This window comes from Fragaria vesca, linkage group LG3, assembly GCF_000184155.1.
Source record: "Fragaria vesca subsp. vesca linkage group LG3, FraVesHawaii_1.0, whole genome shotgun sequence".
In the NCBI taxonomy this organism is placed as follows: Eukaryota; Viridiplantae; Streptophyta; class Magnoliopsida; order Rosales; family Rosaceae; genus Fragaria; species Fragaria vesca.
Genome location: NC_020493.1, coordinates 2,761,719 through 2,784,494, shown reverse-complemented (window position 1 = coordinate 2,784,494; position 22,776 = coordinate 2,761,719). Strand labels below are relative to the sequence as shown.

The 22,776-nt window shown below is 38.6% G+C and overlaps 4 protein-coding genes across 4 annotated transcripts in view; all 4 read right to left on the bottom strand.

Annotated features, from left to right (window-relative positions):
* Positions 1-4,342, bottom strand: part of LOC101311735 (solanesyl diphosphate synthase 3, chloroplastic/mitochondrial-like) — a 6,479-nt gene extending 2,137 nt beyond the window's left edge. The window contains exons 1-8 of the mRNA XM_004293470.1: positions 3,970-4,342; positions 3,782-3,883; positions 3,315-3,395; positions 3,126-3,197; positions 2,782-2,928; positions 2,307-2,393; positions 1,608-1,679; positions 948-1,033 (exon numbers count right to left, since the gene is read on the bottom strand). Of these exons, the coding sequence (XP_004293518.1) occupies positions 948-1,033; positions 1,608-1,679; positions 2,307-2,393; positions 2,782-2,928; positions 3,126-3,197; positions 3,315-3,395; positions 3,782-3,883; positions 3,970-4,113 (791 nt within the window). The 5' untranslated portion in view covers positions 4,114-4,342. The remainder of the gene's footprint in view (positions 1-947; positions 1,034-1,607; positions 1,680-2,306; positions 2,394-2,781; positions 2,929-3,125; positions 3,198-3,314; positions 3,396-3,781; positions 3,884-3,969) is intronic.
* The window catches only part of LOC101310880, a 1,534,871-nt gene that overhangs the window by 963,345 nt on the left and 548,750 nt on the right, over positions 1-22,776 (bottom strand). The window lies entirely within an intron of this gene.
* Positions 6,310-8,586, bottom strand: LOC101296264. Its single transcript, XM_004293582.1, has 3 exons — positions 7,966-8,586; positions 7,585-7,682; positions 6,310-6,766 (listed from the first exon to the last, which is right to left on the bottom strand). Exons 1-2 carry the CDS (start codon positions 8,266-8,268, stop codon positions 7,611-7,613), a joined length of 375 nt encoding a protein of 124 aa, XP_004293630.1. The 5' UTR covers positions 8,269-8,586; the 3' UTR covers positions 6,310-6,766; positions 7,585-7,610.
* LOC101309707 (CBL-interacting serine/threonine-protein kinase 23-like) lies at positions 13,920-19,510 on the bottom strand. The gene is made up of 15 exons (XM_004293463.1): positions 18,892-19,510; positions 17,982-18,044; positions 17,753-17,824; positions 17,556-17,663; positions 17,069-17,149; positions 16,813-16,866; positions 16,620-16,745; positions 16,087-16,176; positions 15,845-15,964; positions 15,640-15,762; positions 15,416-15,532; positions 15,257-15,313; positions 15,091-15,165; positions 14,472-14,550; positions 13,920-14,172 (listed from the first exon to the last, which is right to left on the bottom strand). Exons 1-15 carry the CDS (start codon positions 19,072-19,074, stop codon positions 14,117-14,119), a joined length of 1,404 nt encoding a protein of 467 aa, XP_004293511.1. The 5' UTR covers positions 19,075-19,510; the 3' UTR covers positions 13,920-14,116.

The window sequence follows — 22,776 nt, the reverse complement described above, 5'->3', positions numbered from 1 at the left end:
TCGCCGGGGATGGAAAGAGGTCGGGGAAGCTGCTGGAGTCCGCTTGGGTGGAGGCGCGCCCTCGCCGGCGCCGTACGGAGGGAAATCTGCACCGTAAGGCTGTGCGGACGTCCGTATCTGAAACGGACTGTGTGTATATATATATATACGCACGCCCTTAAAGTGCGGACGTCCCTCCGTTCTCCACCGTCCGGCGCCGACAACGGCACGCCTCCACCCGAGTGGACTCCAACGGTGTCCCCGATCACTTTCTCTCCCCGATGAGTCCGCCGAATTTCAGTTTTCCAGCGAGATCAATCTTCTGTGAAGTTTTGGGTGGAGGTTGCTGCCCAGACCTTCAAATCAATCTCGCCGGGAAGAGAAAATGATCGGGAACGCCGCTAGAGTCCGCTCATTAGCGCGCCCCCACCCGAGCGGACACCAGCGGTGTCCCCGATCACTTTCTCTTCCCGGCGAGATCGATTTGAAAGTCTAGGCAGCAACCTCCACCCAAAACTTCAGACAAGATCGATCTCGCCGGAAAACTGGAATTCGTCGGGGAGAGAAAGTGATCGGGGACACCTCTGGTGTCCGCTTGGATGGAGCACGCCATCGTCGGCGCGGGACGGTGGAGAACAGAGGGACGTCCGCACTTTAAGGGCGTGCGGACGTCCGCCTCTGATCCGCATTGTATATATATATATAAAGTGTGTGTGTATGCTTAATAGCATTCAAGAAAATTAGACATTTGATGATAGAATCTTGAGAAGAGAATTTGATGTAATGCTGAGTACTAAATTCCTAACTCTTATCTCACCACTACTCTATCTTCTATCGTGCTTTGTTTGGTTGGCAGTGAGTAGTAGAACCTATATAACGCTTTAAAAGCACTTTTCTGGTAGCACATAATGAGCAAATAGCTACTAAACAAAATGCACATATATGATAGAAGCAGCAGAGCAGTGTACCTACAACGTTGATCGGCTTCAGTTGTCATTTGCATAGTTTCACCTGTAACAAGGTGCTCCACAACTGTTGATAGTAAAGACACCACCTACACATGCACAAAAATAATGAATATGTCTGAATAAGCAACTCTAGTGAATGCATGTCACTGTGTCTATATTACGTGGAACACTTTGCTCCATAGTCCATACCCATCTCAACACAAACCAGTAATGAACAGGTGCGGGTACCATGTCTGACTCACTAAAGTTTAACACACAATACCCTCCTTCACTATGGTTGATGATGGTGGAGCTCGTGGTCTGATATTATGGACCCTGGTCATCAACCATTTCAAATTGAGGCCAAGATCCCTGTCAGTCAGGACGCTATTGACAACCACCCCCACCCGAAAATTCAGTTTTATTTGCATTCCTCATGGCATGGGGATGGGATACTACTACTCTAAGAATGGGGTTTCAGGCAGGAATATTTAATTTTTGGACCCTTTATGGCCAAGTCCCTATAAAAGATACTAGACTAATCAGATGTCTGAAGTCTAGAAACATGACCAAATCCAAAAAAGAAACATAACCAAATCCAATACTCATACCAGACATGTAAGACAGCCCTATATGGTAATTCTCATTTACGAATATATACTGATGATAATATATGCATACCTCTGTGTTTCTTAGAGAGGCAAGTGCAACACAAGCTCGAGAGAGCAGAAAATCTCCTGCTAATACAGCTAACTGCATTCAAGGTAAAAGGAAGAGCAACCATCATATTACGCAAAAGTCCCCCGTAACTTGTGCATCAATTAAATATCACTTAGAAGGTATATGGAAAACTTGGATTTCTTCCAAAAGCAATCATTAATAATAACAGAAAGAAGAATAGCAAGATTCGGCATATTGGACTCTGTAGCATGGAATGCTAAAAATCAGAATGTTATATCCTTTGCAAAACTACAACTAAATAAAAAGTGAACAAATTATTTGGCCACCACACCCCCATTCTAAGCAGTATACCACTAATAATAGAAATAAAAGTATTAGTCAAATTACTGTCTAGAAACAAGGGAAAAGTAAGGAGTCTTATAGTTACACATCTTTTCCAATGGGAACTCAGGTGAGGTATAGTGGGTAGTTATGATGATTGTATATAAGTCACATAATAAGGCTTTGGGCACCAAACAACCTATGCACACACAGATACACACACACACACACACAACATAAACTCTCCAAGACTACAACGTGACACTTTTGATCACCCACATATAGAGAAATTATGAAGAGAGAAAACATGCATATGACAAAATATAGGTTGACAAGCATAAAGTAAATTTGATCAACTTGAGGGAAGAAAAAGTTCACCTTATTTCCCATTACGGAATTTAATGAAACCACACCACGTCTTGTGTCTGCATCATCCAATACATCATCATGTAGGAGGCTTGCGACCTGACACATACAAATAGTTACATAAAAAGCTTGTAGGCTTAAAGTCCTGAGAGAAAATCATATCTTTATTGTAACCATTTATTTATTAAGTGTTAGTACAGGATACTAGTAGTAGAGGGGATAAGAATAGCTTCATGCAGATAAGTGATACCTATAGCACTAGTTCCAGAAGGGAAAGAAATTAAAAAGGAGTCCACTGAAAGCAAGCGAAAAAATAGTGAGCACACAACAAGACATTAGAAATGGTTCTGGAAGGATGAGTATGAGGTGGTCCACGTATTTCCCACAGACAATGAATGTTATTGGTGCATCAGCAAAGATTCTATTATTGTAACTTTTATAAAATAAAACATAATAAAATAAATCCTTAACAAAAGATATAACCAACATGAATCATCTCGGTCACTTCTGCTATACATTGTTGTCTTGCCCGCAATTCCGTTGGGAAAGCATCTTCCAATCGTGTAGGGGGATCAGGTTGCGTAGGAGGCTCCGGTATACTGCCATTCAGCGCTGTTGACATCAATAATAAGACCTGCACAGTGTACAGAACTATTGAGCAACTATTGACTTTATGGCAATCCTTATTAAGAACACTGAGTTAAGGATAAAATGTCAGATAATTTCAAAATCAAATCATATTAGAACAGAGAAAAGACGGTGACCAAAAGTCATCCAGTGCAGGACATCCAGAGAACTATCAACTAAAAGTATTAGCAGCATTGCCATTACCGTAGGACGAAACCTCTTTCCTTCCACCCCCATTTTAAAGAAGTACTCAGCAGCAGAGGCAAGCTTAGGAACCTGCAACGAAAGATAAATTCTTCTTATATGGACCATCAACGTCAACTCTTCCTCTCCAATACATACATTCTTACAGTAATATCATTACTTGGTAAGAAGCCAAGGAGAAGAAAATACCTTAGCAACTACCATCGCTCGCAACCTGTCAGCAATAAGTGATAGCTCATCAGAAACAAGCGAGAAAGGGTCTTGTGGTTCCTGCAAAACAGTATCTACCATATAAGTACAATGCACCTGAAAATACATTCTAACAACAAGACTCTGAAATCCCAATGAGAAAAAAAAAACAAAATCACATTTAGCCTTGACAAGTTGGACCTTTCACTTCCATCTTGAAGTTGTACCACAAACAACAACACACCATTTCATGCATTAATTTTCAGAAGATGATCACAGAAACTGAATACTACAGCTTTTCCACATATATAAGGGGTTTATGGAAATAAAAGAACAGTCTTTACACACTTGTAAAGTCACAGTTGTCACATTTGCATTGCAAGTCAGTAAACAAGTAAATGTGGTATCCCATAAAACAAAAAATAGACCAAACCAATCAGTAAAAATATCAATACCCAACAACTTACCTCAACTATGGAGCTAATTTGGTTGTGAATTTGATGCCTAGAAGTTAAGGAGCCAGGGAAAGTAGGCAACCCAGAAGACCAAAACTCTCTGCAACCCAAAATCTAGTAGCACAAACACTAATCAAAAGCAATGAAATTTACCATATTAAAACAGTCAAAAATCCAAGCTTTTGGGAAAGAGAAATTACCTTCTGGGTCGAATCCCCAAGAGACTGAGAACAAGCTTTGGAGGCCAAGAATTGATGTGGGTCTTGTCGATTAGAGAGCAAACACCGACATAAGCCATTGAAGCTGGTTCTTGGGAGCCTAGAAAATCCCCGAGAAAAGATCATATTTTGAGGCTCTGGGAATCAGAAAGGTTGGAGCTTTGGGGAGAAGAGAGACTTTTGGCTATGGGGTTTTACTGTTTTAGGGTGTTGGGGTCAAAACTGGAAGAAGTAGAAGAAGAAGAAGGTCATAAACCGACTTGGGGGTTATGTGTAAGCGCCACCGCCATGTGCTAGTAATAACTATTGACGGCAAAGCTCAGCCATGAAATTGTAATAAAACCCACACGTACTTGCAAAAACCCCAATTTTCCCTCTGTAATCACTATTTATAGTTTGAGGCATATTTTTTCTTTGATCACGTATTGTCACATAAAAATGATCAAACGAGACTGTATACCTAAAATATTCTTGTACTTAAAATACACACTTCTTTAACTACTCAACTTAAAAACTTTAGAAATGAGCAAAGATAAACGATAACATTTAGAAAAATAATTTGATTGTTTGGTCATGTATCATCACATAAAATGATTGATTAAGACGGTAAAATACTCTCGTATTAAATTTGAAATCAAAAATTTTCTCTGATTTCGTAATATATTACTTTCGCGTTCCTTATAATTTTCATCAGTGTCTTTGTGTTTAAAATTTGTGTGGCTTTGACCTTATGAGATGAAAGTATGAAACACTATTTTGTGAGCATGATATTAAGATTGCAGATTGAAATACCATGAGACCAATTGCTAGTTGATAGTCCAAGCTTGATGGTCGCAACCTAGGTTAGCTAGTAAAGCGAAACAGGCACTTGGAAGTTGTAACTTGTAACCTTGCTTAGCAAAGATAATTACATACAGCTTTTACATTTATCCACTGTTTTTACCTTTCAACTTCTCTACGTGCAAATGCCAGTAATATTGTCTGATCTAAGATGATCTTGTAAATACGAAGATAGAAAAATACACAAGTGACAAGACAACAAACTTGCAGTGCTCATCCACCGCCAAACTGCTTCAGCAACTCCTTAAATTCCTCAGCAGTGCTCTTCAGCATAAGCGGCAAAGGCACATGTACTCCACTTTGCACAACCTCCATATGCCTTGGCTTTATCCTCTTCTCCAAACTAAAGGCAAAGTATTGAGGAAACTCCTTCAAGTCCTCCAATTTCAATCCCATATCCACAGAGAAGTACTCAAACTTTGGCTTGTAGTTATTCTCAATGCTGAAAGTGAGTAATGCTGGACACCTCAGCACCAACCCCACAGCCTCATCTCTTGGAATCCCCAAATCCACCAAAAAGTTTAACTTGGGAATCAGGGTCTTCTCCACACTTGAAACCAAGAGCACAGAATCATGGTAAGCTAAGGCATGCAAATCCTTGAACCCAAGTCTCTGAAGATAAAACAAAGCTGGTTTGAGCTGGTCACTCACACTTGAAGCAAGCAATCTCGGGCACTTGTTGATGACCTTTCTGAAGTTGTATTCTGGGACTTGGAGGTAATCTGAGAGGAAGTTGAAAACTGGAATGAGCTCAGTTTTGATGTTGGAGGTGAGGATATGGGGGCACATCCCAAAGATCTTGGCCAAGTCCTTTTCTTGAATGCCTTTGGATTGAAGGAAGGTTATTATGGCTTGGATTGAGTCGAGAGTTGCAGAGTGGAGGTTAGGGTTTTGAGAGAGTGCCTTGCCTGCATCGACTCCCATGATTTCAAGGCAGAGGATTTTCTCTTTGAATTGGAGGGAGAGTTTGGTGTGGGTGGGGGTGTAGAGTGGGTGCTTTTGGAGAAGGCTTTGGGGTTTTGTTGCCAATTGGGCGGTGGTGTTTGAGGTCTGCACATTAGAGGGAACAGAAGATGAAGATGATGATGGATTATGAGGAGTGAAGCATAGAGAAGACTGCAGAGCTGCTGCTGTTACTGGCATGGTTCTTGGAGGAAGAGAGGGAGGGAGAGATGCCTCTTTTTGCAAATATCATCATCCAATTTTTTTTAATAGTATGAGGCAGTCACACCTGGCAATTTGACTGAATGTGATTGGTTGAGTTTGGATTTCATAGATTGTTTGGGATTCAATCCAGACCAGAGCTCTTTCTGTTACAATCACTGGATGCTACATTGCTACTGTATTTTTATTAGCGTTTCTATTTGCTCCTTGCCTATGACACTTCTTCTATGTTAGGCAAAATTTGCAATCAAAATCATATATGAACAATCTGCAATTTAACTGAGCCTCCCGAATTAGTTGGAATAAGCTAACATGACTATCATGAATATAGATTTTGATTGAACTGTAAAAGGAGTCTAAAGGAACAAATATATAATTGGCCTAGCATAAATCAGGCACAATGATATAAATTCACATCCCATGTACAGTAAAATCCACGGACAAAACGAGATCGCACCTCACATATCACTGTTTACAATAACATTAGAGTGAGTTGCAAGGAACTTAAATTGTTCATACATATTCGATAACATAAGTTCATCTCTCAGACAACTTCCTAGATAACAGGTAGAAGTCTTAAATAGGGGGAAAAATTAAAATGGGAAGTTAACGCCTCTGCATGAAAATGCATCTAAGAATCCAAGAATTTTAAGAAATACTACAGCACAATAAAATGGGAAGGGGACTGCCAGTACTCAACCCAGCACCAGCTCCAGTTGCAAATAGTGAAGCTCGCTTTTGAATTTCCTTTCAACTTCAAATGAGGTTTCTGATCCTACCAAAATGCATTAACAAATTACTAGACAGCACACACAGCAGTAGAAAATAATAGCAAAAATTGTTGGCTTCCTCATGATTACATGGAAGATGCAGAAGAGTAACAGGGGCTACTAATGCACAAAGATCACAACATGGCATAAACGATGTCCATGGATATATGAATACTTGTTACAGAAGCTTCAACCCAACTGCTAAAATGTTGAAATCAGCTGGCTTAGTTTATCAAAATAGAAGAAAGTAGGCTTGAGTAAGGCCTAGTTTGGTACAGCTTCGCTTTTAAAAAAAAAATCAGCTTCTATTCGAACTTTTAGATTTTATAGTGTTTGGTAAATGAAAAAAAAAAACAGTTTTTTTAAATTTACAGATCACTGGCAGCAGCTTTTAGAAGCAACCTGAAGGTTACTTTTAAAAACAGCTGTCACTAAAAACACTAGAAATTAATAAATTTTATCTTGGCAGCACTTTTAAAACTAATATTTACCAAACACAAACTGTTTTAATTCACAACTGATTATTTTCGCAGTACAACAGCAGCAGTTTTTTTTTAAAGTCACAGCAATACCAAACTAACCCTAAATGCTATATACCTGAAACAGAATTCATCTCCATGTAATGATTTTTTTTTTCTTTTTTAAAACCTACTTGTCTACAGTCAGCGGTGAGAGATATGCTGCACTAGTTCTAATGATTTTATCAAATTGTATCCCAATGCACTTGCAAAATAAATAAAAAATTACAGGTTTCTTCTATTGAAAGAAAAAATCACCGACTTTCTGAAAGTAGCAATGGTGCTCATTCCATTAAAACGCTTACTAGTAAGTGGAAGTACCCCATCCATCTCAATGTTGCCCATGGCTTCGACTCATAGAATGGTGTCGAAGGAGTTTCTTGCCAGGATTCCGGTGATCATCCTGCAAGTAAATTCAAGTAAATGTAACGAGAATACACTGTTATCATATTCATCACTAGTATTTGATAGCATCAGAGATGTATAGCTTTCATTTGCATCTTAAAGGTTGAATTACAAAAAAAAAGGTTAAAACCAGAAAATAAAATTAGTTGCTCCCTAAAAAAATAGGGAGGAAAAAGTATATCTACAATTTTAATCTTCAAGCATAAAGTTGTTTTTATTTTCTTCCTGGTTTGAGTATAGTAGGATCTCTAATATGAAAATAAAAATGTAAGAGATTATACCTTGTATTGCGATGCTGCTGACTCAGACTCTAATGTCTGAATTCCAACATGCCCCAGGGAACGCAAAGCATCAAGGGCATCTAAGGTCAGCTGCCATCCACAAAGAGCAACAACATCCGCACTGGTGTCGGAGCCAAAGCTACTACTGCCAGCAGCAGCAACATTCCCATTGACCCAGGGGCAGAACTGGTTGTGATGGCCAATTGGATCAAACTCCATAGGTTCTTCATAATTGCTCTCACCTTTTGGAGGTCCTGAGTAAAAAACAAAGTTATGATAAAACACTATGAATTGGTTATTCATCAAACATATGCGAAAGGACAGATTAATACATCTAATATAGATGGATTATACTGTTGAGCCTGCCAGTTCATATACTTATAACAAGCATATGCAAAAAGAACTAGACGTAACCAAATATGCAGTTGAAGCTATATATATAATGCCAAAGAAAAGCTATATATATATATTAAGAACACTTGACATATCAGTTTTAAAAACTGTCCGCATGAGTTCTCTAGACAGCTTTTGAGACGGTTATGAAGTTTAACAAAGACAAAAATCATACATCAATGAAAAAAAACACAACGAAAAGCAAATCACTTTGTAGGCAGCATCTATAAGCGCATACCCCAAGACTGATATAGTGAGGTAAAAATTTACCTATTCCATTGGCAACTGCATACTCTGATTCTTGGTACACATAATTGTTTGTAAATGAAGACTTGCCAGCATTTTTTACCACTTTCTTGGTTGTCCCATAATTAGAGTATACATTAGCATTGCATGAAAGAGAAGGTCGGGCGCTGTTCTCTAACTTTTGACTTATTTTTTCACCACTCTCCACAGATTCAGCCTTTGTAGAACCATCGATCTTTGAACCACTATCAGCCCTCCCTACAGATCGAGATAGCATCTCCTGGCTATCACCTTGAGGATCTTCCCTATTTATCTCATCAGGAACGATTTCATCCATTAGTCCCGGATCAGGTGCAGATTCGCCTGTCTGGCCCTGATTCTCAGCATCTTCTGTTCTGGGTTCCACATCACCAACGACACTATCTGCTTTATGGACAGATACATCAGCGCCATGAATCTCAGCTTCATGACTAGCACACATTCCAACACTCCCTCCACTCATCCCAAAACTAAACCCATCCCGAGCCTGAGCAGTCATAGTTTCAGCATTGAAGATCTCTTCCCCATCATTTGTACTACTAACACCCATTTCCTCAGGAACTACATCAGCAACTGGTTGAAAACCAATGCTCTGTTGAGCTTGATTACTATAATTCACTTCTGATGTCTCATTCATGTCCAGATTTCCATACGTACTAGATGAGGGGAAATGAATATCATCCATATCTCCCGGATGATTTTCAACACTTGCCATAGAGTCATCATCTGAAGTATGACCAATTGTATCCATTGCAATAACTGAAGATGCACGTGCTGAATCCCTAGTTGAATGGATTCCAGCAAACTGGTCACTTCCTTGTGGAAATGAAGCACCTCTATTACTACCCTCAGTAAAATTTTCAAGACCCATTGAATGACTGGGACCGGCACCAGATGAACAGTATGTATCAACAAAATCTGAATCACGGGCTCGTTTTGATGGTCCAGCTGAATCTTGTCTACAATCTGTAACTTCATCACCATCACGATCAATAACAGTTCCTTCAACACTATCAGCCTGCTGCGTCCTTAAATGTGGCCTATCAACAGAGCTGCCTACTTTTTCCAAACTCCGTTTACGGGAGCTAGGACCCCTTGATTCATATGAAGCTGCACGATCCCCAACCTCACTGCCTTGTGGTTGCCCAATTATTAGATCCCTGCCCATATCTGCATCATTAATATTATCAGCCATTCCTGCTCTGCCGAACCGATTAAATGTTAAACCCCCTGACATTGTAAGATTCAAATCAACATCTGCGTTTGGAATCAAATTCCCCTCAGTTGTCGTTGCTACTTCATCACGGTCTTCAGTATGTTCTTTTGCATCGTCAGCAGCAACCCAACCACTAATTCCACTGGCTGCACTTGCACCACGTGTCAAACCCATCTTTTTGCTCGTGTCAGGAATATCAATACTGTTCGAAGCAAAACGCGCAGGTCGAGGAATGGTTAAGAAATCCAATATTCTGACTGTGGCACCACATAAGCTGCAATCCAGCAAAGGTGACCTGAGATCACCTCTGGATTCCTTAACTAAAACTTTACTCTTTCCGGTATCTTTTCTAGCAGAAGCTGAAATAGCTTTCTTGCTTGCTCCAGGATCATGTGAAAGATGGACCTGGGCATAGGTAGGCCCAAGAGAATATCCATTTCTAGCTGATTGGGCAGAATGTTCTTCATAGTCTTGAATATTCAAAAGCCATCTTGGTTCCCATCCACAAAGACTTATAAGCCTCTGTGCCTGATAAAGAGAGAAACTAAATTAGAACATGAATATATCTAGTTGAGTAGTAAGGATTTGATCAATTCCACAAATTTATCTTACACGCGAATATAAACAGATTGCTCCATCTCGAGAGCTCTCCACTTCTGGTATACTTTCCGGTTTAAAATCTACATCTCCTGCCATGAAATTCTGGGACTGGGACAGAAGCCGGTCGATCTGTGGACCCCGAGAAACCCATATTTGCTCAATTACAGAGGCAGCTACCTTAGGGAGCGAGTGAAATTGCAAAAGTCCATCACATCTATCCTTATATCCACCAATTAAGGCAGACTGAGGAGTAGGAGGGAATTGCACCAAGCTTTCAGGGCAGCTGTTTCCTCTCCAAGGACAAGCAACTTTGTGACCGGAATCTAGCTGTTTGAAAAAGGCTTCCCCAGCGCTTTGAACTTGACAAGAAAACAGGACAGAATTTAAAAATAGAAACTCAACAAGCTCATGCAGTTTCTAATTAAATTATATTATCAAACTTCAATTACAAATCAAGACGGTGACAAACAAATTGTTCTGACATGAAGAGTAACACAAACTATGTAACTATTTGGGGGGAAAGGATAAGAATGAGACTAGTATAACTTCCACCAAGATATTAGACCAGCATCCCTAACACTACTATTTGAACGAGATAGATACCAAAATAACATAATACCGTAGCAATACAAGTACATAGTCGTAGCTGCCTGCTAATTTTAGTATTTTTATTTATTTATTTATTTACTTAATTTGTAGAATGGGTGTGGCACAACCAACACTGCAGCGTTAATTATATGTAAAAAATGAAATATGAAAAACATAATTGTAAGAAGCAATTTTTATATGTAAAAGCACTCTAACTGAATATCAGATGCCTGGGAAACCGTGTTTCACTTTATATACTTATTCTCAGCATCGAATTTTGATGAAAACAAGATATTTTCAACTCGTCTCTGTTTAATCTCATATTAATTATCCTAGACACGCCTCCCTACCCTCTCAGCTCCTTCCCTAGTGAAATTGTCTTTACACGATGACTTAAAATTTGTTTCTTATATAAGACTTGTTCTTTTCCGTATATAGATACACAATACAACAACAACTGTAGTTCTGTAAAAACCAGCCCAAATACTTATGACTAAGCTACCAGTGTCAAAAATGTCAACAAGAGCCATATATCTGTTCTGTGTTTATTTCCCCAAGATAAAGGAGACCATAAAGGATAATGAATTATATGTTATGAGAGCTGATACTTCATAATTATATTAAAATTCTGTAAGGCTGGATAGCTAACCTTCATCAGGACTCCACGTCGGCAACAAAGAAAAAGTAAGGTAGGCCCCGCATGATTCACATGAAACTTTATCTACATCAACATTTGCCCAACCTCTCCTAGCACAAGCCAGTGAACTGATGACCTGGAAGACATTGTGGAAAGGAGAACTTAACACTTTGAGACTATCTTCAGTTACTTATTGAAAGGAAGTAGACATTTCCATAGGGATACGATATAGGTTGGAAGTTTACAAATTGATGGCAGAATGTCATGATATAGCTGTTGATATTAAATTTTACCACCAAAATTCACAACTCAAACAAGGTACATACAGAATCACTTCAAAAACCAGTAGCACAAGTTCAAACCTTGGGCTTTCCAGACCAATGGGAGGGCCTAAAAGTAGCCAACCGGCGCAGCAAGTCCCCTCTCTCCCAAGGCCTACACGACAGTTTCGAAGACCCAAAAACAGAACTACCCCTTCCGCCACCAGCACCCGCACTGGTGCTCAAAGAAGTCATGGGAGGCTGCGAGCCAACACACGAAATAGACGCTCCTTTGGAGCCCTGTCCATGAACAGACCCGTCCACACTGCCCACATTTCCATGCACAGTCGGCGAAGACGCCCCCGCCGAACTAATTACACACAAACAAAACAACACATCCATAAATAAATAAATTAATTAATTAATAAAACAAAACCTCGAAAGAAATCTGGCAAGTAGAGTTCTTCAAGCTGAAATTTTAATTCAGCTCAAATCGAAGCACGAGTAAAGCGGAATCGAATGTAATTGAGTGGAGTCCAAATCAATCTGAAATTCCTTCTACTGTACCGCATTGAAACGAAAGCGAAGCATTACTAGTGTAGCTAAACCCTAGGTCTAAATTGAGATGAAATTCACATTCAAAGTAGGCAATTCACTACACAGAGAGCCAAAACCCTAACACTAGGAGCACAAATCGGCACACGAGGTGAGGCAATTGGAAACCCTAACTAAGACGAAGAGGAGAAATTGAAAGGGGGGAAATGAAATTGAAAGGAGGATAGATAGGGTGGTACCTGGCGGCAGGAGTAGGATCAACGGTCCCTCCGGAGCTGATGACCTCTTCTCTCATCGTTGTTTTTGCCTTCGAATTTTTTTGGTTTCACGAAAGCAGAGAGACCAGAGAGAATAGGGTAGTGATCGTAGTGCCAGCTCTTTCTTATAGCCTCATTGTTAAACGCGTGGCGCGTAACTGCTACTCTCACCCTTTCCGGGTCGGGTCAAACTCTGCCTAACAAACTGAATGCTGTGCCACTTTCAGGTAGACTGCGCTGAAGTGTTGACCCAAAAGGGAGGGCTGAGTATGAGACGGGATAAAGTTAATCTCACGGTCCGTTTTGGATATTGAAATCGAGACATGATGGAATTTGTGTTTTTTAGATTTCATCTCATCCGAATTCTATCTCGGTTGGAACAGGATGGATCTAGTCCCGGATAAAAAAAATTGAAAATAAACTTAAAGCAAAAGAAAGAGTTCAATATTTTTATAGTGTTCTCTACTCTGTTAATATTAACAAATACTTGTAACATATTTACAAGTATAACATGGTGTAATAAGAGAGTTTATACTGCTTACTTTCTCTAAATCTGTCATCACTACTAGAGTGTAAGAAAAGAGTCTACAATAATCAACAAATTAAAGTATTCAATATCACTGTTATTAAATTGGAGATAGTCTAGTAACTTAAATAAACAAAGAGCTAAGATCTAGCTAACAAACTGAATGTTGTGTCTAACAAACTTCCCTCGACCTGTTAAGGGTCAAACTCTACCTAACAAACTGAATGTTGTCCACTTTCGGGTAGACTCAATATTCTAAAAATCCCCGCCTAGAGCCGATTAATCCCCGCCTAGGCGCTAGACAATGCTTCACAGTTTCCATCTAGAGAGCTAAAAAACCGATTAATCCTCGATTAATCCGTCTAAGCTTTAGTCACTAGTTGTCCGCCCGACTAGTGCCTAACATTTTTTAAAACATTTTAGACATAGATGAAAATTTTCAAGAATGGAAAGAAGCTAGCCAATAGATGGGCATGAATTTGGGGCTATTCAGCAAACATCAGTATGCTGTAAGAGTCGGTAAGACCCCCTATTATGAACAGAAACAGATATAGCTTAACTGAATGACTGATTCATGTTCATTGCAGAATATGTATGTATTTGCATAGACGTTTTTGACTGTTTTCCTTTTCACATCTCTCAATGGAAGTATATACATTAAATCCCCAACCCAAAAGGCACACAGTCTTATAAAATCGTTTTCAGAATGACAATAATGTCACTCGAAGGAAACACCCAAACTCATTTGCGCTTACAACTTATATGATCAACATTCCACGACCTTTTCGGAAACAACAACAAAAAATCCCATATATGATCTGCAGAGAAAACCAATCATGTAGATGACACAGCACCAGCACCAGCGGCAGTACCAGAACTAGAAGCGGAACCTGCAGAGGAATAAAGGACACTGGTGAGGATCTTGCTTTCAAAAGGGTTCAACTTCAACCTGTGCTGAATCCTACATCTTCTACATTTGGTTTTCTAAGAAACTTGAAAAAACCACAATGATATCAGTTTGCTGAGTCAAATCTATATCATGAGAAAAAATCAAGACGAACAGTGCCAAGTTGCTGACACAATATAAGGAAATGTGAAACTTCTATTGAACAATAATCTATCAGAAAAATAAGTCAAATCAACTCCTGAAACAAGATCTTGAACATTGCTAGTATACAATAACACTAACCAAATTCTGCCTCCTTCCTTGCATCATCTCCTGACTTCCAGACAATATCCTTCAGCCCCGTTGAAAGGTTCTTATAGAACTGTAAATTAAAGCCAATAAAATTAAAATGTGCAAATAACAAAAGCTAACAAGAGAAGAATGAAGCAACATTTGTGCAAGCTTGTCATAGTTGGAGTTTAACTGTGGGAGGGATCATTCCCAAAGCATCATGGTAACCAACATACTACAAGTACCTTCTAATAAAACAAAAAACAAAAGCAAAAAACATGCAAGGCTGTAAGCAACAACTCTAGTCTAGCTTCTCCAGGATCTCAAAGGTTGACACCGCTTAGTGTGGTATTGGTCTCTTATTTAATAAAGATAAAAATAATTATCAGTTTAACAAGTCCAATTTCTGTGTAATATGCATGTTCCTCTGGTTTAAAATCACACCCACAAACTAGGAGACCGATTTCTAAGCGTGAGCCTGTCATGAAATGAAACAAGGTGGTAACACCAGCATTGTCCCACAACAACTAGCAACCAGCATACCTGGAGTCCCTTACTTGTAAAGCCAATCTCAAATATGAATTAACAATAGTTATCAAATGCCATGAGTGTTTCAGCAATTGTGACATACATTGTGAAATTCCAGGGTGTCTCCCCCTGACTTGCGGACTTCAACCATGTAGAGTGAAGGGGCCACCTCAAAAATCTGCAAAAAGGAAAAAAAAAAAAAATTTATAATCCATTACTCATGGAAATTCTTCTGAAAAGAAGTTGGGATGCCTAAACTGAACACGTACCTCTGTTGCAACAGATAGATGACCTTTACGACCAGTTTTTTCACCTTGAAGCTTCAACTGAGATATAACAGGTACATTGGATTAAATAAAGATACTTTGGTTTTCACATCACATATAGATGGGGAGAGAGAGAGAGAGAGAGAGTGAGGTGTATTGTACCTTAAAATTATTTTTCTTCACACCAAAACCCAAAGGTGCTGCAGCTTCCTCAATTTTAGAAATAATCTCATTAGCAGGACGTTTGGATGTGAATCTTGTTTCTCGTTTAACAAGTTCCTAGTCAATGAATGAATAAGTAGTTAAGGCTTACAAATTTTTAAATTTATGAGAATAGCAATCTACATAATGGTATACATATAAGAATTTAGTAATTTCAAAATTACCATCTGTTTCTCAAAAAGACTATTAAGATTCAGGCCCTGAGATGTAGAGATAAGCTCAAAGGCATTCATGGTAACGGGCACGTGTCGTTCCTCTCGCTTCTCAACTACAAAGTTCTGAGAATCCTGTGCAGAAGAGGAAAAGTTGGAAATTATTCCTAGCATTATAAACCAGAATAAACCTTAATACCTAATGCAACACTCTTACCCCAGGATCATTGAATATTGCATCCACATCATCGAGACTAACATCAACTTGTTCAAAACTAGGTGGTTTATACCCTTTCTTGAACCACTCATTCTCGATGACCTCAGCAAATGTAATTCGCTGTTTCATACAATTAATTTGTATAGTAGTTGCATATAAAAATAATAGTAAGAAAAAATAACAAACACTGTATTTTTGAAAACGAAGAGCTATAAGTAAAAAGTTTAGGGACCAGGACATACTGTCAAGGGGTTAGGGTCCAAGATTCTCTTAATTAGCTTCTTTGCACTTGAGGAGAACCATGGAGGACACGAGAACTCAGCCTTGAATATCTGTGATCACAAGAAGATCTATATTTATTCATAAAAAATAAAGTAAAAAATAGCAGGATTAGAACGACCATATTATGGTATGCTGTATTCTTAAGTTTTCTAAATGATTATTAAGACAATTCTGAAAATCCAATCTTGTATGAGCCATAATATTGAACAGTGTCTGTAAATAAAGCTTTCAAAAAGGATTTAGAACATGTCAGACATATAGAAACAAGCACACTTCAAAATCTATGAATACGTGGAAACAGTCCATCTCACACACAATATCCTGTCATTCTGATAGTCACTTAAACTAGGAGTGTATGTGTTTTAACACAAGGATATGAAATATTTATTAAAAAAATATGGTTTGTAAAACAGATGAAAAGAAAAAGAAAACAAAGTAAGCTAGGAGATAGAGAATATACAGGTTGGAGAAGAAGAGAGAGATAGAAAATGACCTTTTTATATAATGCCATGAGATTGGAATCTTCAAAAGGCAAATAGCCAGCCATCAAGACATAAAGAATAACGCCACAAGACCATAGATCTGCCTTCGCTCCATCATACCCTTTGTTGTTGATGACCTAGAAAAGAAGAGGCACTAAGAGGAAGAAATAAGAAAAAGAAAAACAATGTCTTAATGTAATATACCTCAGGGGCAACATAATTTGGTGTCCCACATGTTGTGTGAAGTAAGCCATCTTCCTAAAGAAAAGGGATTAGACAATCAGTCACACCTTTTCTAACAAATAATTGTATAGCGGCACCTACCTACTCCAATATATTTTTAAGACCATAAGTAAAAAAGGGGATAAAACTATTTCTCCAAAAGCAATCCTTCGTATCAAGCATCAAACAGATTAATAGGGTTCACAATTTCTGTTAGGCATGAAGTTATGATACTCACTCGAACTTGCTGAGGCAGCGCACTGAGCCCAAAATCTGAAACTTTAAGCACTCCATTGACATCCAGCAGCAAATTCTCTGGCTGCAATTTACAACCGTAACAACAGTTAATGAAGTGAGGAACTTTAAACAAAAAAAGGCTGAAGTTTAAAACTACGATTTGAAGTTTTGAAGACGAGCACCTAACTGTCTAGGTCGTGTGTATTTCTTTTCATCATACAGTTACTTGTGTGTTTCTTTTTGTTTATATACAGACCTTTATTTATCACATGACATCTGAACTATTATCTTCACATAATTGCTACCTTTTGCACTCTCTCTAAGGAAATGAAGTTTTATCTTTTGTATGAATAAAACTAGTGTAAACATGTTTGGTGGCCTTAGGGTGTCACATACAGCAGGAAGTCTCTTACAGATTATAAGTTCGAACTAATCATAAATGAATAAATTGGAGTATGTTTTTAAAAAGTGGGAAAATAAGAACACACCTTCAGGTCTCTATGGAAAACACCTCTGCTATGACAGTAATCCACTGCATTTATAAGCTGCTGAAAATACTTCCTTGCTTCGTCTTCTTTCAATCTTCCTTTACTTGCCTGGAGTAAGAAAATATCAGAAATTCTAATTTTTGACCATAAATTTAAGATAGAAAGTCCAGCATGACAGTTGAACTAGTGAATCTTACAATTTTGTCAAATAGTTCCCCACCAGTCACAAACTCCAAAACGATGTATATTTTTGTCTTGCTAGCCATCACCTACAGCAATATACAGCACGAAATCACTTACAAACAACACAGAACAGGAGAGAGAGAGAGAGAGACAGAGAGAGAGATGAACGCTAGAAACAGGAAAGTCATAGTAAAACAAATTTTATTACTCCAGATGGAAAAGGATGATAAGAGTATGTCTAACCTCATACATACGGATTACATTGGGATGTCTAATTAACTTCATCGTTGATATTTCTCGTTTGATCTGCAAAGAGGATTAACATAAGAAACAATCTCTCAATATCTTCAATTAATCAAGACATAGTTCTTCATAAAGATCACAGTTTTAAAATCAGATTAAGGCTCCTGTCTTAACAAATAATTGTACATCAGATACCAACCAGCACCGTAGGGTTAGCTGAGGATCAAACATGGCAAGTAATACTATTTGATTAGCTTGTTTCTCTTTCGCTGAGCTTACTATCAACAGAACTACCAACAAGCTCAGTATAAATCTTTCCTCTTTATTTGGCCGAAATAGCAAATGTAATTCAATTACAAGTCAAGTAGTCAAGTGTAGTTTGGTTTTCCTCCGACATCATACAAACAGTATATGCCGGGATCGTTAATCCGTGCAACAATCGCCGGCATCCATTTCTATCAATGCGTGCAAAATTGCAGGTGATCCATTTCTATCAAGAATACGCTTTAAGATTGAAATCATTGGAAACTTGGAGGCCAAGTCATCACTATAACATGATAATGAACAGTATATAACTCTTTCAGTTACTAAATTCTTCAAAGTCAAAAAAGGCTCTTAATCTTATGATTATGACACCAGAGCTGTTAAAGTCAAAAAAAGGCTATGATCAAACAGTAAAATAACCCAGATTAAAAAATGACAAACAATCATGCACGTCAATCATTCATTCAAAGTTTGACTTTTTCCTTCCCCACATTTTGCAATTAGCTCACATTAATCACACAATTAATAATAAAAAAAGACTAAACATTCATCTTAATTTTAAACATCCAATTAGCCAAGAACATATTTTTCCAGAAAATTCAGCGAAAATTTTAAACTTTAAATAAAATTAAATGAAAAAACATACCTGGCCGATCATCTTGTGCTTGAGCACCTTCTCTTTATCCAGAATCTTAATAGCGAAATTCTCACCAGTCTCGACGTTCCTCGCAAATTTGACCTTGGCGAAATTGCCCTCCCCTAGGGTCCGACCCAGATCGTACCTCCCGACCCGAGTCCGACTCCCAACGCCCGCCGCCCTCGCCGCCATCGCCAAAAGCCCCCCTTCCTCTCTCTCTCTCTCTACACAACCCTCCCCGCACTTTCTCTCTCTAGAAATCTCCGATCAGAGAATCGACCTCTTCTTCTTGCACGGCTGCCACACCTGAGACTTGGTCACGCTCATTCTTCCCGAAATTCGAATCCCTAATTCTTCGAAAACCTAGAATCGAATCCAATCAGAAACAGAAAGACTCGGGCTTTATGGTAATAATGATAATAATGAAGGTTGGAGACTCGGATTTGACCGCCCGATCCGACAAAGCCATTCGGATCCCTAATTTAAAACCCGAAAAAGTAAATCATAATCAGGAGAAGAAAGCCAGGGGAATAATCGGAGCTGGATTTTCGGGCGGGGATCTCGGGGTCGGGAGAATCTAGGCCGTTGAGGTTTTATGCTTGTTTTGGGTTTTAGAGAGGGAAAATGGAAATGAGGGTCGAATATTTGGGCGGCTTTGGGGAGTTTTGTTTTTATACGAGGAAGGTACTATCCTAGGATTTAAATTTCTTTTTTTAAACGAGGAACGGGGAGTGTGGGATTCGGTGCTTCGCGCTTTTGTGGGTTTTACATGCTCTTTACTTCACCACGCCGTTGATCGGAGATGGCGAAATTGAACGGTTGATGTGAGAAATGCTTGTAGCATACCTACAAATGAAATAGGATGGTGATATTAATGCATGCACCATGTGTTTTCTATTCGCACATCTTATTTATTTACAAAATAGTTCTTGAATATACTTTATGATTGAAAACTGTGTATGCGAAAAGAAAAAACGATTGTGTGAATATCATTATTACATAAATTACAAATGTGGTTCTTTATTTTATATATGAGATTGTATATCAGTTTGATAGTGAATTTGAGATTTGTGAGTTACGCAGGTCATTTGTTTAACCTTTATGGTTTAAGTACGACCATACAATATTTTTCTATGGTTTGTAGTTTAGATTAGATTGACAAACAAAAAATAACTAGCAAATGAATATAACAATCGAATGCAATTGAACCCTAAGAATTTAAGAAACAATATTTATGTGACTTCAGACTAAAACAGAGTATTAGACTATAATAAATGTACACGTGAACCATGTCGTGAATAAAGCAAAATAATTAAAACCGCTAGCCGTCTAATAATTAAGGACTTCATTTCTTTGAAATTGTTCGAGCATGCAGAATGGTTTTCATGAGAATTTTCAGTATTTGTGGTTGTAAATTATGCATCTTATAATTTTTTTTATTTTTTATTGAAGCATCTTATAATTTCTTGAATGGTGGATGATGGAAAATGTTAAATTGTTAATGTAGTCCCGACGCATGGAAAACTTTTCTCGATTATTTCAGCAGGCAGCTAGTCAACGGTGTTCGTGATGCTTTGTTTAGATTCTTTTAATCCAATTGATCGAGGTGCCTACCTACCTTGAGTTATTAGTTTATGTTAAACTTGTCAATTACCTGATTCGAAGGAGAGCAAAGTCATGCTAATCCCGCCCCTAATTAACTTATGCGGAAATCATCGGGAAAAAAATTTAACTTATGCAGAAACCATCATTAATTTGGCCAAGAGAGCTAGCAAGTAAAATGTTGAAGCTATGAAGCTATGACAATGAGTTTATGGAGAAAGTGTCAGTAGGGTGATGACCAAATTAAGCTCCTGGAACTCGATCTTGTATATTTGTTACTGGTTGAAGAATTAGAAGCCTATAACAACAAGGCAACTCATTCATAATTTCATCAATTATGAGCTTTAAGATGAGAGTGATCTAGCTTAGCTTGTTCTTGATAATCGAGGAGGAGGAGGAGGAGGACGAGGTGGTGGCGGTGTGTTCAGATATCCCAATCTGGCGAGGAATGCAGCCATCTCATCCAATCTCCGCCCCTGATTAGCCATTTCATCACGATGCTGTTGAAGCATGTCAACCTGGAGCTGAATAAGCTGGTCAAGTCTCTGCTCAATAGTGGGGGCTGTGGATGTACATGTACCTCTACTATGAGCGACACCATCTCTACCATTCTCCAACTGCTCCAAAACGTTGGTTCCCTCCCGATAGTAGGCGACTACACTTTCCACACCCTCCTTCGTGAGAGAAAAAGCTTCTACTTTTTCACAGCAATCGACATATTTTCTTGACATATCAGGTTTATATTTGGAAATAGAGACGTCAGGGAATGCCCAAGGCAGGAGTTCCTCCCCAAAGAAATCGCCTTTCTTCAGTATTTTTTCGACGTTGCCTCTCTTCCTTAATCTGCTTAAAATATGGAAAGTCTGCTCAGTCAAAGTAATTTTACCTTCTACAATGATGAGCATTCGATCAATTTGGCCACCTGGTTTAACCACACAGCTATTCTTCGGAAGAACCACTGGATCGAGAGACATACAGATGCGGTGCAGCACATCTTCATCAACGCCATCAAGTACAGGTACCTATATATTCATTTACATCAACTGAGACATGAGAGCATGCATGAGTTTATATATTGAGAACATGATACACTTCTTATTTGGCTAGCAGAGGTGGGTTGAGGAATTACATACTTCATAGAGAGTAGTCATGCAGAGATCCTTCTTTATTTCATATTCGATATTCCAGGGAAGATGAATAGAGAATAGATACCTCACATCCACCTCAGCATCTAAGTTTCCTTCCAGTACACTATTAGCCTTTATGTGTTTCATAACTGATGTCTGCAGATCATGGTGAACACCATTTCTTGACAGCCACTCAAGTATATCTTTCTCCGTGCAATCCATCTTCATCTTTTGCTGTATCAACTTCTCCGATCTTGTAGTTGTTAACTCTCTATATGCCTGTTTAATTTACAAATCACAGAAGATTAATCTCATTTTTGGGGAAGTCATTCCAAATGAAAGTTCATAATAATAGTAAAACAAATAAAAAGAAAAATCAAATGGGATGGTAATTTTCTTTGATCATGAACCTTGTTTACTTGTTCTGGATCATAGAACAATGTCGAAGTTGTACGTCTTTGCCGCAGCATTTTTACTACATATTTCAACCCACGACTTGTGAGAGCAAAGGCTTCTACTTTTGTTTGGCATTTGACATCTCGGGTCGATATAGGAATAAGACCGTTCAGAAGTTCTTCTCCATAAACTTCACCTTTCTCAATACGCGACTTGGGTATGATAACTGATGAGGAGCCTGATGCAGTGTTATTGTCTACATATACAGCTAGCATGCCTTGTGTGATGATGAGCATTTTGTCATCTGGCTCTCCTGCTCGAACTAGGTAGCTATTCTCCTCGTAGATCACAGGGTTAAAATACTTCAATACAAAGTTGAATTCATCTTCTCCCACGCCTTGAAGGATGGATACCTGTTTATATATTGCTTAAATACACTGGACAGTATTTAAGAACAAGGTCCAACTTATTAATGAACCTATTTCATAGTGACAAACATAAAAGCAGGTTGATGAACATACTTTCTTTAGGGCATTTACGCAGAAATGCTCCTTCAGGTTACTTGCAATGGGTCGATTGCCATTTGTAGTGATAGCACTGAATACAAAAACCAAGTCCACATCAACATCTACACCAGCAGCATAGTTTCTTTCAAATGCTTTCTGGTATTTTATGATTTTCACCACTTCTGTCTTGATTTTTTCGGGGATATCATTATCTAACATCCAAGTATCTATTTGTTCATATTTCGCCTTAACTTTCCCCTCCT

Coding starts and splice junctions, on each gene's coding strand:
- LOC101296264 (XM_004293582.1), bottom strand. CDS start 8,268: ATGAATAACCAATTCATAGTGTTTTATCATAACTTTGTTTTTTACTCA. Junction 7,683..7,965: donor CAGCAGCATCGCAATACAAG/GTATAATCTCTT, acceptor ATTTACTTGCAG/GATGATCACCGGAATCCTGG.
- LOC101309707 (XM_004293463.1), bottom strand. CDS start 19,074: ATGGCGGCGAGGGCGGCGGGCGTTGGGAGTCGGACTCGGGTCGGGAGG. Junction 17,825..17,981: donor ATGTAATCCGTATGTATGAG/GTTAGACATACT, acceptor ATATTGCTGTAG/GTGATGGCTAGCAAGACAAA. Junction 17,664..17,752: donor GGGAACTATTTGACAAAATT/GTAAGATTCACT, acceptor TTCTTACTCCAG/GCAAGTAAAGGAAGATTGAA.